The sequence below is a fragment of the Pseudorca crassidens genome, chromosome 8 (assembly GCF_039906515.1).
Source record: "Pseudorca crassidens isolate mPseCra1 chromosome 8, mPseCra1.hap1, whole genome shotgun sequence".
Classification (NCBI taxonomy): domain Eukaryota; kingdom Metazoa; phylum Chordata; class Mammalia; order Artiodactyla; family Delphinidae; genus Pseudorca; species Pseudorca crassidens.
Window position 1 is genome coordinate 70,940,376 of NC_090303.1, and position 13,637 is coordinate 70,954,012.

Genomic DNA, 13,637 nt, shown 5'->3' on the forward strand with positions numbered 1-13,637 from the left:
CAGCATCCTGTAACACCTTAAAGACTTACAAGTATTAGTCAAATAAGTTGATCAGCTTCTGAAAAATGTAACTACATTTAATAATTCTGAAAATACTTTAAAGGGAAACTAATTATAAGTCTTAGATCAAGCAGTCAGATTTTTTCTTCCAATCAACACAAAACATAATTTTCAAAACCTTTAGAGATTACTAAAATTATGCTAAACAAGTATGCCAGAGAAAAGGCAAACAAAACAGTCGTATGTATACTTGGTAATCTGTGAAGTGGAAAACTGAGAATTTGGAAACTTAATGTTTCAGTGTGAAGGACAGATTTCCACGAATAGGCATATTTTTACAATAGTGAAATTGCCAGAGGTGGATTTACCTGCAAGAGCCCACTCTCCTGTACCATGGGTGTGCCCACTGTAATACAAAACATACGTATCATGTCTAGGTCCATCCACAGTCCGAAGTTCAAGGAAAGCTTTCAGTTTGGAATGTAGAGTATCAAAGGACAGGCCACTTGTAGAATAGTCACATCCATAGGTCTCAATCATGTGATATGCAAAAAACCTTTGGATAGCATTGAGCATGCCAGTAGACCTCAAATTTAACTCCTGTACATGTTCTGGTGGAAGAAGTGTTGGCTGACCATCAGGACTGAAGAAGGAGAAAAAAAGATCATTTTAGTGTTTATGAAGTGTTCATTCTATGTCACATTCCTATTCTTCATTTATAATAAATTATCTAAGAATCATAAGTGGCTAATTAAATGGCAGGATTTTTTTTAAGAAAAACATCTTTCCTAAATTTTCTACAGTGATAAGAATTAAGCTTGGAAAATCAAAGCCTAGTTTCTAAAAATTATATTTCTTATCAATAAAACTGGAAGCTGGGAGAATATCTCCAAATGTAGATAGTACTACTCTTCATTCTTTATTCATATCTTCTTACCAAATGACAGATATTAAACAAAACTTTAAAAAGCAAGACTGTACTAATTCTACCCCCAAAATGTTTCTAGAATACCTGGGTGGGGACAATAATGAAAGTACTTTTTTGAGAAAAAAATTTTAACAAAATATGGAAGCGATATTTTAAATTATATATTTAATTTCTGTGTTGAAAAAGATAGTCTTTATAAAGTTGTGTTCAAGTTTTACTAACTTAAGGTACATAAATGATAGAACTTACCTTTTAATAAATGACAGAACTTACCTTTTAATAAATGACATTTTAAAACAATTATTATGGACTTCCCTGGTGGCACAGTGGTTAAGAATCCGCCTGCCAATGCAGGGGACATGAGTTCGAGCCCTGGTCTGGGAAGATCCCACATGCCACGGAGCAACTAAGCCCACGTGCCACAAGTACTGAGCCTGCGCTCTAGAGCCCATGAGCCACAACTACTGAGCCCACGCACTGCAACTACTGAAGCCCGCACACCCAGAGCCTGTGCTCTGCAATGAGAGAAGCCACTGCAATGAGAAGCCCGCGCACTGTAACAAAGAGTAGCCCCTGCTCGCCTCAACAAGAGAAAGCCCAGGTGCAGCAACGAAGACCCAACGCAGCCAAAAATGAATACATAAAATAAATAAATTTATTTTAAAAAAATTATTACTATTTAGGTCCACTGCCTTATATACTACTGAATACTAACTGAAGACTTAGACCTGATCCTGGAATACATGTAAAATGGTACTTTAGTAAAGATAATAAACCAAGTCTTAAAACTAGCAGAATCAAATCAATATTGAGGGAGAAAAAATTCATAACTCTTATCCAGAAAAGAGATTTCTAGTAGGAATTTTGAAAACTTTATATTTTGCTTCATGTATTATCAACACTATTCTATTAATTCTATAAAAGTTTTCATTAAAAGAACAAAACATTTTGTCCCTATCTGTATCATTTAACAGCCACAAAACAGCAAAAGAATAAAGCAATGCATAATCAAAAATTATAACAGAATAAAAATCTAACTGTGCAAATTACTACTTCCACATATTCTTCCTGCAGAGTTGTCACATCTTACTTTATGTGATCCTTCTAAACGTATTTCTTTTACTTCTCATGAGAATCTTCAACTTATATGTCAAGTCTTTAATATGGAGGAAATATTTACTATGTGTTTTTTATGTCAAATATTTGAAATCAGATAAAAAGTTCATTTCAAGCCCTCTCCCACCCCTGGCCAAGGAAAGTATGATGACTGCTTGGTCAACAGAATTCATTAATGGAAAGGAACTATTTTTTTCTACTTCAAAGGTACTTAACTACAAAAGAAAAACTAAAATTTGGCAATATTTACAGACTGAAACAGGTTTGCCATACATTTAGGGTCAAAAATATTTCCAAATAAAACTGCAATCAAATACTTAACTTCACTGCCAATGTTTTTGAATTCGTGGTATTTGTATGACACTTTCTAGTAGTGTTTTTACATTTATAGTCTCATTAGCTCTTCATAACATTTCTCTATATGGGCAGAATGGTATTGTTTGCATTTTAGATAAAGACACTGAGGTCCAGAGAAGTTATGATCTGCCTAAAGTAACACAGAACTAGAATTTAGAACACTGAGGTCCAGTGTACATTCTATTATACTTCACCATGTTGTTTCACATTTTCTTAAACAAGATATCCCTCTCTAAAGGGCGGGCAGGAACTTTACTTAGAAAATCCATTCATATTTTATGAAAATCCATTCATATTTTATGATTTTTAGCTAAAATATAAGCTAATCACATTTATCAAAAATAAAATTTTAATTGAACCCTGAAGATTATATTATTACTCAGAGTAGATAAAGGTTTTTAAACATTTGGGATAAATGGAAAATAAAAAAGCAAGAGTATTATACTTTGTGAATATTATAGTTTTGAAAAAATGAGCTATCATCTTATACCAATATTAGCAAAATATTAAGAGTCAAGTAGCTATTACTTATTATACTAGGTTACTGTACCTGCAGAAGTTGGTGGGAATCACAATAGCATATCCAACAGATGTTCCTCCTAAACAGTTACCCAATTCATGGAAGAGGCCATGAGCCATAGATTCCAATGGCAAAACAATCAGAAACATGCTCAAGAAGATTCCATTTGTTGGCTAAAAAAAATTTAAAACAGCATGTTTACACAGAGTGTGTGACTGAACTTATATATGTGTATATGTATATATATTTACATAAATGCATATTCATTTTTTGCCTCTACTTCCAAAAAGGATAAAAAGGATAATTAATGACCTAAAAATCGTTATAAGTTGAAAGAGATAAGTGTATACATGGATAAGCAATGAACCCTAAATTTACCTCTAAGCTGCTTGGAAGTCATGGGAAAACAAATACAGCACACTGCATTTTTATGATGTGCTGTATTTTTATGATGGGATGTCAAGTAACATCCCACTCAAGCTAAAAAACAAAACAAAAATATAACCACACCCTTGATATGACAGAGAAAAAGCCAGAAAACAAATCCTTTCCTGTTAAAACCCACATGCTCTAAATCATTTTACAAATAACACACTCATTTACTTTATCAGAAAAGGTACTTTAGAAAGGGCTTTTTTTTCCCCTGTGAAATGTCCAGAAATTAAGAGAAAATCTTAAACTGTAAGCTCCTTAAAGCTATCAAAATGAATTCCATTCTTAAATTAAACTTATAACAAACTTTTCCTTTGAAAAGCTCTAGACTATAAATTCAAAACTAAAAAAAAGTATATATATATATATATATATATACACACACACACACATACATACATACATATAAAGACATATATTGAAGACATTTAAGCAGCCTAAAAACAGAATGGAAAAAGGGAGGCAGGAGACATATTAAGAGAAAACAAGATTTAAGTAGTATTTGCAATTAAAAGAAACAAACAAAAAATTAAAGGATCCATTTAAATGAAAAGGAAAAGGAAGGATGAGTCACTCAGAACTGACCTATATTTTTACAATACGGATAGTATCCCACATTTTTTGTGTTGCTACTGCACATATTACAGAGTTATGTGTCTATGTGCATGAATACAGTTTTCTAACACTAAGAAGTGGTTCATTTGATCGGAATTTCAATAAAAAAATAAAGCTGACTCTGATAATGGAAAAATGGATATAATGCCCTATTTTTGGTACATTCTGTGTTATCAGTTACATAAATAATACAGTACATGCTCAATTTAGAAACAATAGAAAATACAAATGAGTAAAACTACGATTAGAATAATTCCAAGTACCATCATCCACACACAGCTTTTTAAAATATGTTCAGACATCATACAATATATATAAATATTCACAAATATTTAGTTTCTTACCAAAGTGCAATGATATATAATGTTCTGCAAACTTTTTAATATGTTAAAGCCCATTAATGTAATTCTAAATTATTTATAAGTATCAAATGGCATTACTATCATATTTATAAAATTTTAATTAGCTGATTTCCTATTTGTTGTATTTAGATTCCTTTTCCCCTATGATAAACAAAACCAGAATAAGTATGGACTTCTCTGATTATTACTTATGTTAAATACCTTTGATCATTTTGGTTTCATCTTTGGTGAAGCATTTTTGCCATGGGGCTGCCTTTCTGTCACTGATTTACAGTTTTATTTTGCTCTCAGTATATTTTAGATAAAAGTCTTTAGTTGGATACAAACAAATGGAGAGATATACCATGTTCTTGGATTGGAAGAATCAACATTGTGAAAATGACTCTACTACCCAAAGCAATCTACAGATTCAATGCAATCCCTATCAAACTACCAATTGCATTTTTCACAGAACTAGAACAAAAAATTTTACAATTTGTATGGAAACACAAAAGACCCCAATAACTAAAGCAATCTTGAGAAAGAAAAAGGGAGCTGGAGGAGTCAGCCTCCCTGACTTCAGACGATACTACAAAGCTACAGTAATCAAGACAGTATGGTACTGGCACAAAAAAAGAAATATAGATCAATGGAACAGGATAGAAAGCTCAAAGATAAACCCATGCACCTATATGACAAAGGAGGCAAGAATATACAATGGAGAAAAGACAGCATCTTCAATAAGTGGTGCTGGGAACACTAGACAGCTACATGTAAAAGACTGAAATTAGAACACTTCCTAACATCATACACAAAAATAAACTCAAAATGGATTAAAAACCTAAATGTAAGGCCAGACACTATAAAACTCTTAGGGGAAAACACAGGCAGAACACTCTAGGACATAAATCACAGCAAGATCCTTTTGACCCACCTTCTAGAGAAACGGAAATAAAAACAAAAATAAACAAATGGGACCTAATGAAGCTTAAAAGCTTTTGCACAGCAAAGGAAACCATAAACAAGACGAAAAGACAACCCTCAGAATGGGAGAAAATATTTGCAAACGAAGCAACTGAGAAAGGATTACTCTCCGAAATATACAAGCAGCTCACATAGCTCAATATCAAAAAAAACACAAACCTAATCCAAAACTGGGCACAAGACCTAAATGGACATTTCTCCAAAGAAGACATATACAGATTGCCAACAAACACATGAAAAGATGCTCAACATCACTAATCATTAGAGAAATGCAAATGAAAATCACAGTGAGGTATCACCTCACACCAGTCAGAATGGCCATTATCAAAAAATCTAGAAACAATAAATGCTGGAGAGGGTGTGAAGAAAAGGGAACCTTCCTGCACTGTTGGCAGGAACGTAAGTTGATACAGCCACTATGGAGAACACTATGGAGGTTCCTTAAAAAACTAAAAATAGAACTACCATATGACCCAGCCATCCCACTACTGGGCATATACCCTGAGAAAACCATAATTCAAAAAGAGACATGTACCACAATGTTCACTGCAGCATATTTACAAAAGCCAGGACATGGAAGCAACCTAAGTGTCCATCGACAGACGAATGGATAAAGAAGATATGGCACATATATACAATGGAATATTACTCAGCCATAAAAAGGAGTGAAACTGAGTTATTCGTAGTGAGGTGGATAGACCTAGAGTCTGTCATACAGAGTGAAGTAAGTCAGAAAAAGAAAAACAAATACCGTACGCTAATGTATATATATGGAATCTAGAAAAATGGTACTGATGAACCTAGTGGCAGGGCAGGAATAAAGACGCAGACGTAGAGAATGGACTTGAGGACACAGGGAGTGGGAAGGGTAAACTGGGACGAAGTGAGAGAGTGGCATGGACTTACATATACTACCAAATGTAAAATAGATAGCTAGTGGGAAGCAGCCACATAGCACAGGGAGATCAGCTCGGTGCTTTGTGATGACCTAGAGAGGTGGGATAGGGAGTGTGGGAGAGAGGCTCCAGAGGGAGGGGATATGGGTAATATGTATACATATAGCTGATTCACTTTGTTGTACAGCAGAAACTAACACAACATTGTCAAGCAATTAATTAATGTAATGTAAAGTAATTAAGTAATGTAAAGCAATTACTCCAATAAAGATGTATAAAAAAAAGTCTTTAGTTGGTTGTATTGCAAATACCTTTCCCTCTGTGACTGTTAATGCTGTTTTTTGCTTAACTTAAGTTCTTAAGTGTAACATAGTCATTTTGTGTCTTGTTAAATCTTCTCCACCCACATAAAAGTCAAGAAGGTATTGTACATTATCCTCTAAAGGCTTTGTTGTTTTGCACTTTGCTTTTAGGTCTATAATCCAAATGTAGTTATTTTCATAATAACAGTCCAAATTAAGTTTTTTATGTGAACACCCAATTATCTAATTACTAATTATTGAAAATCTCAACCATTCCACATTACTGTGCCATCTTTGTCATAAATCAAGTATTCTGGTATCTACTTTTATACTCTTATGTTCCACTGGCCTATCTGTCTATCCTTTCAAATATTTCCTTTTGCCTACATTTCCTCCTTTATTTCTGGGACTCCAGTAAAACACAGATGATATCTCTCTGTATCCTCAATGAGTCTTATCCTTTTCTCTGTATAGTATTTTCTCTATTTTTCCTCTTTAAGCTCCTTCTTTCATAGCTTCATCTGAACTATATTTTCCAGTTCACTAATGCTCACTTCTCATTTGTCTAATCTGTTAAACTAGCACACTGAATGAATTTCAGATATTTTATTTTCTGATTCTAAAACCTGTCTAGTTCTTTATCAAATCTGCCTTGTCACTTTCTTATAATTTCTAACTTCCTACCATTATGTATTATCTTTGCTTTTTTTTCAACTTGCTAAGGATGATAGCTTTCTTTGTTTGATAATTCCAATATCTCAAGACTTTTTGGTCTGCCTATTGTCTGTTGGTTCTGCTGCTTCTTGCTCTCAATGCCATGTGAGTGTGTGTGTGTGTGTGTGTGTGTGCATCTGGTTTATTTATGAGCTGAACACTGTATGCAAAAAAACTATTATATGATTAATTTTGGACCTAGGATAATTAGACCTTCTCTAAGAGGATGTTTGTTTCTTCCAGGATGCTGGGGGTTATTAACAGTCTACATATCTTAATTCAGGTTTGACCACTTAATCCAGGTTGGATCACTAATAGGATACAATGTCAGGAGGCAAATTCGTTAAAGGATGTAATGTACATATTAAAAAATATATTTCCGCTATAAACACCATTTCTTCTCATACAACTTATGTATGTCCAAGAGAATTTACATAGTTTGTATATTGGTTAGGTTAATGATAACTATCAGTGAGCACAATTACCATTTTTTGACATAGCTTACAACTTAAAAGATGCAACAATTCTCACAACTATTACTACAGCAACTTCAACTGCTTTTTCAGTTAACTCTTAGGTTTAACGGGTAATCATCTTATCTACAAATATTGATAATTTCATTATTTTCAATTCCTATACCTTCTATTACATATGTTGCTCCATTATAATAGAAAATGCTTTGATCAATTAAACCCTTATTCACATAAAAGTGGATAGGGAACTTTTAGATATGGATGGCCAACTGTACTACACCATAAATATAAGGGACTTGAGCAACTGCGAATTTTGGTATTCAGAGGGGGTACTGGAACCAATCCCCTGTGGATATCGAGGGAGGACTGTACATTCAAATTATGTCAGCCATTTATATAAAATAATTATTGGTGGGGTGATCAACATGGTGAAGAAGTAGGACAGGGAGCTCACCTTCCCCCCCACAAAAACATTAAAAACACATCTCCAAGTGGAACGATTCACATAGAACATCTACTGAACACTGGCAGAAGACCTCAGACTTCCCAAAGGGCAAGAAAACCTCCACGTAACAGGGTAGGACAAAAGGAAAACGAAAAAGAAAGAAATCGGGACAGGGCCTGCACCCCAGGGAGGGAGCTGTGAATGAGAAAAGGTTCCTGAATTTTGGGGCATCCCCTCACTGGTAGGGAAATCAGCCTGGATGGAGGGGAGCTTTGGAGCCTAGGAGGAGAGTGCAGCAACAGGTTTGCAGAAGGCAAAACAGTCACCTGCACAGAAGGTCATCAGTGCCACCCTGTGCTCCCCCGCCTGAGATGCTCAGCTGTTGGTGAGGGTGGGGGCTAGGTGCTGAAGTACAGGCTTCAGGGGTCAGACCCAGGGAAGGGACTAGGGTTGGCTGCATGGAGACAGCCTGAAGAGGCTAGACTGTGGCAACAGAGGGGGTACTCAGAAGAAGCCAGGGCCTGCCACAGAGGCAAGGTGCCATTGTTGGGGGTGGAGGGGGAGAGGGGTGGGACCACCATTAAGAGCTCCTTTCTCTGTGAGTGCTTCCAGGCAACAGGACACCGCCCACAGGAGCTGTTGGTGGGAGGGGGTGGTGGTGTGCAAGTCATCACTGCCATCCTGGGCTCCAGAGGTGGGCACAGGTCGCCACTATGAGACCTAAAAGCAGGCTGCCCTCACTATCCCAGGAGTGCACGGATAGCAGCCGCCCACAGGAGACCCCCAAGCAGGAGCCAAGCCCTGCCCGCACTGTCCTGTGAGTACACAAGGGCCGCTGAACCTGCACACCCCACATAAAAAGGTAAAGACCAGCACACGCTGAGGAAAGAGACAGCAAGCATCCAAACTAAAAGCTGCCCCTCTATTTTGGAAAAGATGGCAGAGTAGAAGGACTTGAGCCCCCCCTCCTCCCATAAAAATACCAAAATCACAACTAACTGCTGAACAACCAACAATAAAAAAGACTGGAACCTACCAAAAAAGATATTTTACATCCAAAGACGGAGAAAAATCCACAACAAGATGATGGGAGGAGTGCTTTTGTGACATTATCAAATCCCATACCTGCCAGGTGAACAACCCACAAACTGGAAAATTATACTGCAGAGGTTCTCCCACAAGAGTGAAAGTCCTGAGCCCCATGTCCGGCTCCCCAGCCTGAGGGTCTGGCATCAGGAGGAGGAACCCCCAGAGCATTTGGCTTTGAAGGCCAGCAGGGCTTGAGTGTAGGAGCTCCAGAGGAGTGGGGGAAACACAGACTCCACTCTTGGAGGGTGCACACAGGTTTTACATACACTGGGACCCAGCACAAAGCAGTAACTCCATAGGAACCTGGGCTGGACCTACCTACGAGACTTGGAGGATCTCTGGCAGAGATGGGGGGCAGCTGTGGTTAAATAGTGGGGAGGGGGAGCAAGAACACTGATGGCAGAGGCCCTGGAGAATACTGATCAGCATGAGTTCTCCCAGAGGTCATTGCCAGTTTGGTATCAAGACCTAGTCCTAACCAACAGCCTACAGGCTCCAGTGCCAGAATGCCTCAGGCCAAACAACCATCAGGATAGGAACACAGCCCCATCCATCAGCAGACAACGTGCCTAAAGCTGTACTGAGCTCACAGCAACCTCTAAGCACACCCCTTGACATGGTCCTGCCCAGCAGAAGGACAAGACCCAGTTCCACCCACCAGGGGGCAGGCACCAGTCCCTCCCACGAGGAAGCTTGCAAAAGCCACAGGACCAACCTTTCCCAGCAGGGGGCAGATACCAGAAGTAAGAAAAGCTACGATCCTGCAGCCAGTGGAAAGGAGACCACAAACACAGAAAGTTAGACAAAATAAGAAGGCAGAGAAATATACTCCAGACAAAGGAATGAGATTAAAACCCCATAAGAACAACCAAATGAAGAGGAGATAGGCAACCTACCTGCAAAAGAAATTAGAGTAATGATAGTACAGATGATCCAACAACCCAGAAAAATAATGGAGGTACAGATCAAAAAGATACAAGAGATGTTTAACAAAGAACAAGATTTAAAGAACAGAGATGAACAATACAATAAGTGAAATGAAAAATACACTAGAAGGAATCAATAGCAGAATGACTGAGGCAGAAGAACGAGTAAGTGAGCTGGAAGACAGAATGGTGGAAATCACTGCCACAGAGCAGAATAAAGAAAAAAGAATGAAAATAAATGAGGACCGTCTATAGAGACCTCTGGGACAATACTAAACACACCAACATTTGCATTAAAGGTATCCAGAAGGAGAAGAGAGAGAGAAAAGGTCTGAGAAAATATTTGAAGAGATTATAGCCGAAAACTTCCCTAACATGAGAAAGGAAACACTCAAGTCCAGGAAGTGCAGAGTCCCATACAAGATAAACCCAGGGAATAACACACTGAGACACATAGTAATCAAACTGACAAAAATTATACACAAAGAAAAAAATACTAAAAGCAATTAAGGGAAAAACAACAAATAACATACAAGCGAATGCCCATTTCAGCTATTTTTCAGCAGAAACTCTGCAGGCCAGAAGGGAGTGGCATGATATATTTAAAGTGATGAAAGGGAAAAAAACTACAACCAAGAATACTCTACACAGCAAGGCCCTCGGTCAGATTAAATGGAGAAATCAAAAGCTTTACAGACAAACAAAAACTAAGAGAATTCAGCACCACCAAACCAGCTTTACAACAAATCCTAAAGGAATTTCTCTAGGCAAAAAAGAAAAGACCACAACTAGAAACAAGAAAATTATGAGTGGGAAAGCTCACTGGTAAAGGCAAACATAAAACAAAGGTAGGAAATCACCCCCCATACAAATATAATATCAAAACCAGAAATCGTGAGAAGAGGAGAGTACAAATGCAGGATATTGGAAATGCACTGGAAATTAATAAGAGACCAGCAACTTAAAACAATATTGTACATATATAGACTGCTATATCAAAACCTCATGGGAACCACAAACCAAATATCCGCAATAGATACACACACAAAAAAGAAAAAGCAGGGCTTCCCTGGTGGCGCAGTGGCTGAGAGTCCGCCTGCCAATGCAGGGGTTGCAGGTTCGTGCCCTGGTCCAGGAAGATCCCACATGCCGCGGAGCAGCTGGGCCCGTGAGCCATGGCTGCTGAGCCTGCGCATCCGGAGCCTGTGCTCCGCAACGGGAGAGGCCACAACAGTGAGAGGCCCGCGTACCGCAAAAAAAAAAAAGAAAAAAAAAAGAAAAAGAAATCCTAAAGATAGACATCAAGTAAAAAGAGAATAAAGAAAAAGGGAAGAAAAAAGACCTTTAAAAACAAATCCAAAACAATGAACAAAACAGCAATAAGAACATACATATTGATAATTACATTAAATATAAAAGGATTAAATGCTCCAACCAAAAGACATAGACTGGCTGAATGGATACAAAAGCAAGACATAGATATATGCTGTCTACAAGAGACCCACATCAGATCTAGGGACACATACAGACTGAAAGTGAAGGGATGGAAAAGGGTATTCCATGCATATGGAATTCAAAGAAAGCTGGAGTAGCAATTTTCATATCAGACAAAATAGATTTTAAAATGAAGACTGTTGCAAGAGACATAGACACTACATAATGATCAAGGGATCAATCCAAGAAGAAGATATAACAGTTGTAAATATATATGAACCCAACATAGGAGCACCTCAATACATAAGGCAAATGCTAACAGCCATAAAAGGAGAACTCAACAGGAACACAATAATAGTGGGGCACTTTAACATCCCACTTTCATCAGTGGACAGAAAATCCATGTAGAAAATCAATAAGGAAACACAGGCCTTAAATGACATATTAGACCAGATGATTGCATTGATATTTATAGAGCATTTCATCAAAAAGCAGCAGATTATCCAGGATTGATCACATACTGGGTCACAAAGCAAGCCTCAGTAAATTGAAGAAAACTGAAATCATATCAAGCATCTTTTCTGAGCACAACACTATGAGATTAAAAATCAACTATAAGAAAAAAGGTAAAAAAACACAAACACGTGGAGGCTAAACACTATGCTACTAAACAACCAATGGATCACTGAAGAAAGAAAAAGAGGAAATCAAAATATACCTGGAGACATGGGCTTCCCTGGTGGTGAAGTGGTTAAGAATCCACCTGCCAATGTAGGGGACACGGGTTCAAGCCCTGATCTGGGAAGATACCCCATGCCACGGAGCAACTAAGCCTCTGCGACACAACTACTGAGCCTGCACTCTAGAGCCCACAAGCCACAGCTACTGAGCCCGCAAGTCACAACTACTGAAGCCCACATGCCTAGAGCCCATGCTCTGCAACAAGAGAAGCCACCAAAATGAGAAGCCTACACACCACAACAAAGAGTAGCCCCCACCTGCCACAACTAGAGAAAGCCTGCACACAGCAACGAAGACCCAACGCAGACAAAAATAAATTAAAAAAAAAAAAAAAACCTAGAAACAAATGAAAACAAAAGAATGACAATCCAGAACCTATGGGATGCAGCGAAAGCAGTTCTAAGAGGGAAGTTTATAGCAATACAATCTTACCTAGGAAATAAGAAAAACCTCAAACAAACAACCTAATCTTATACCTAAAGCAACTAGAGCAAAAAGAACAAGCAAAATCCAAAGTTAGTAGAAGGAAAGAAATCAAAGATCAGAGCAAAAACTAAATGAAATAGAAATGAAGAAAATAATAGAAAAGATCAATGAGACTAAAGGCTGGTTCTTTAAAAAGATAAATGAAATTGACAAATCTTTAGCCAGACTCATCTAGAAAAAAAGGGAGAGGGCGCAAATCAATAAAATTAGAAATGAAAAAGGAAAAGTTACAACTGACACCAAAGAAATATAAAGGATCATAAGACACTACTACAAACAACTGTATGGCAATAAAATGGACAACCTAAAAGAAATGGACAAATTCTTAGAAAGGTACAACCTTCCAAGACTGAACCAGGAAGAAACAGAAAATATGAACAGACCAATCACAAGTACTGAAACTGGAACAGTGATTTAAAAACTTCCCACTAACAAAAGTCCAGGACCAGAGAGCTTCACAGGTGAATTCTTTCAAACATTTAGAGAAGAGTTAACACATCCTTCTGAAACCCTTCTAAAAAACTGCAGAGGAAGGAACATTCCCAAGCTCATTCTATGAGGCCACCATCACCCTGATACCAAAACCAGACAAAGATATGATAAAAAAAGAAAATTACAGGTATCACTGATGAACATAGACACAAGAATACTCAATAAAATACTAGCAAACCGAATCCAACAATACATTAACAGGATCATACACCATGATCAAGTGGGATTTATCCCAGGGATGCCAGGATTCTTCAATGTCTGCAAATCAGTGTGATATCAACAAATTGAATACTAAAAACCATATGATAATCTCAATAGGTGCAGAAAAAGCTTTTGATAATATTCA

At 37.5% G+C, this 13,637-nt stretch overlaps 1 protein-coding gene across 4 annotated transcripts in view; it reads right to left on the minus strand.

Moving 5' to 3' along the window:
- Positions 1 to 13,637, minus strand: part of TMEM168 (transmembrane protein 168) — a 53,571-nt gene that overhangs the window by 13,978 nt on the left and 25,956 nt on the right. For all 4 annotated transcript variants that reach the window (XM_067746772.1, XM_067746771.1, XM_067746770.1 and 1 more), the window contains exons 3-4: positions 2,952 to 3,094; positions 369 to 643 (exon numbers count right to left, since the gene is read on the minus strand). In XM_067746772.1, coding sequence (XP_067602873.1) covers positions 369 to 643; positions 2,952 to 3,094 — 418 coding nt within the window. The remainder of the gene's footprint in view (positions 1 to 368; positions 644 to 2,951; positions 3,095 to 13,637) is intronic.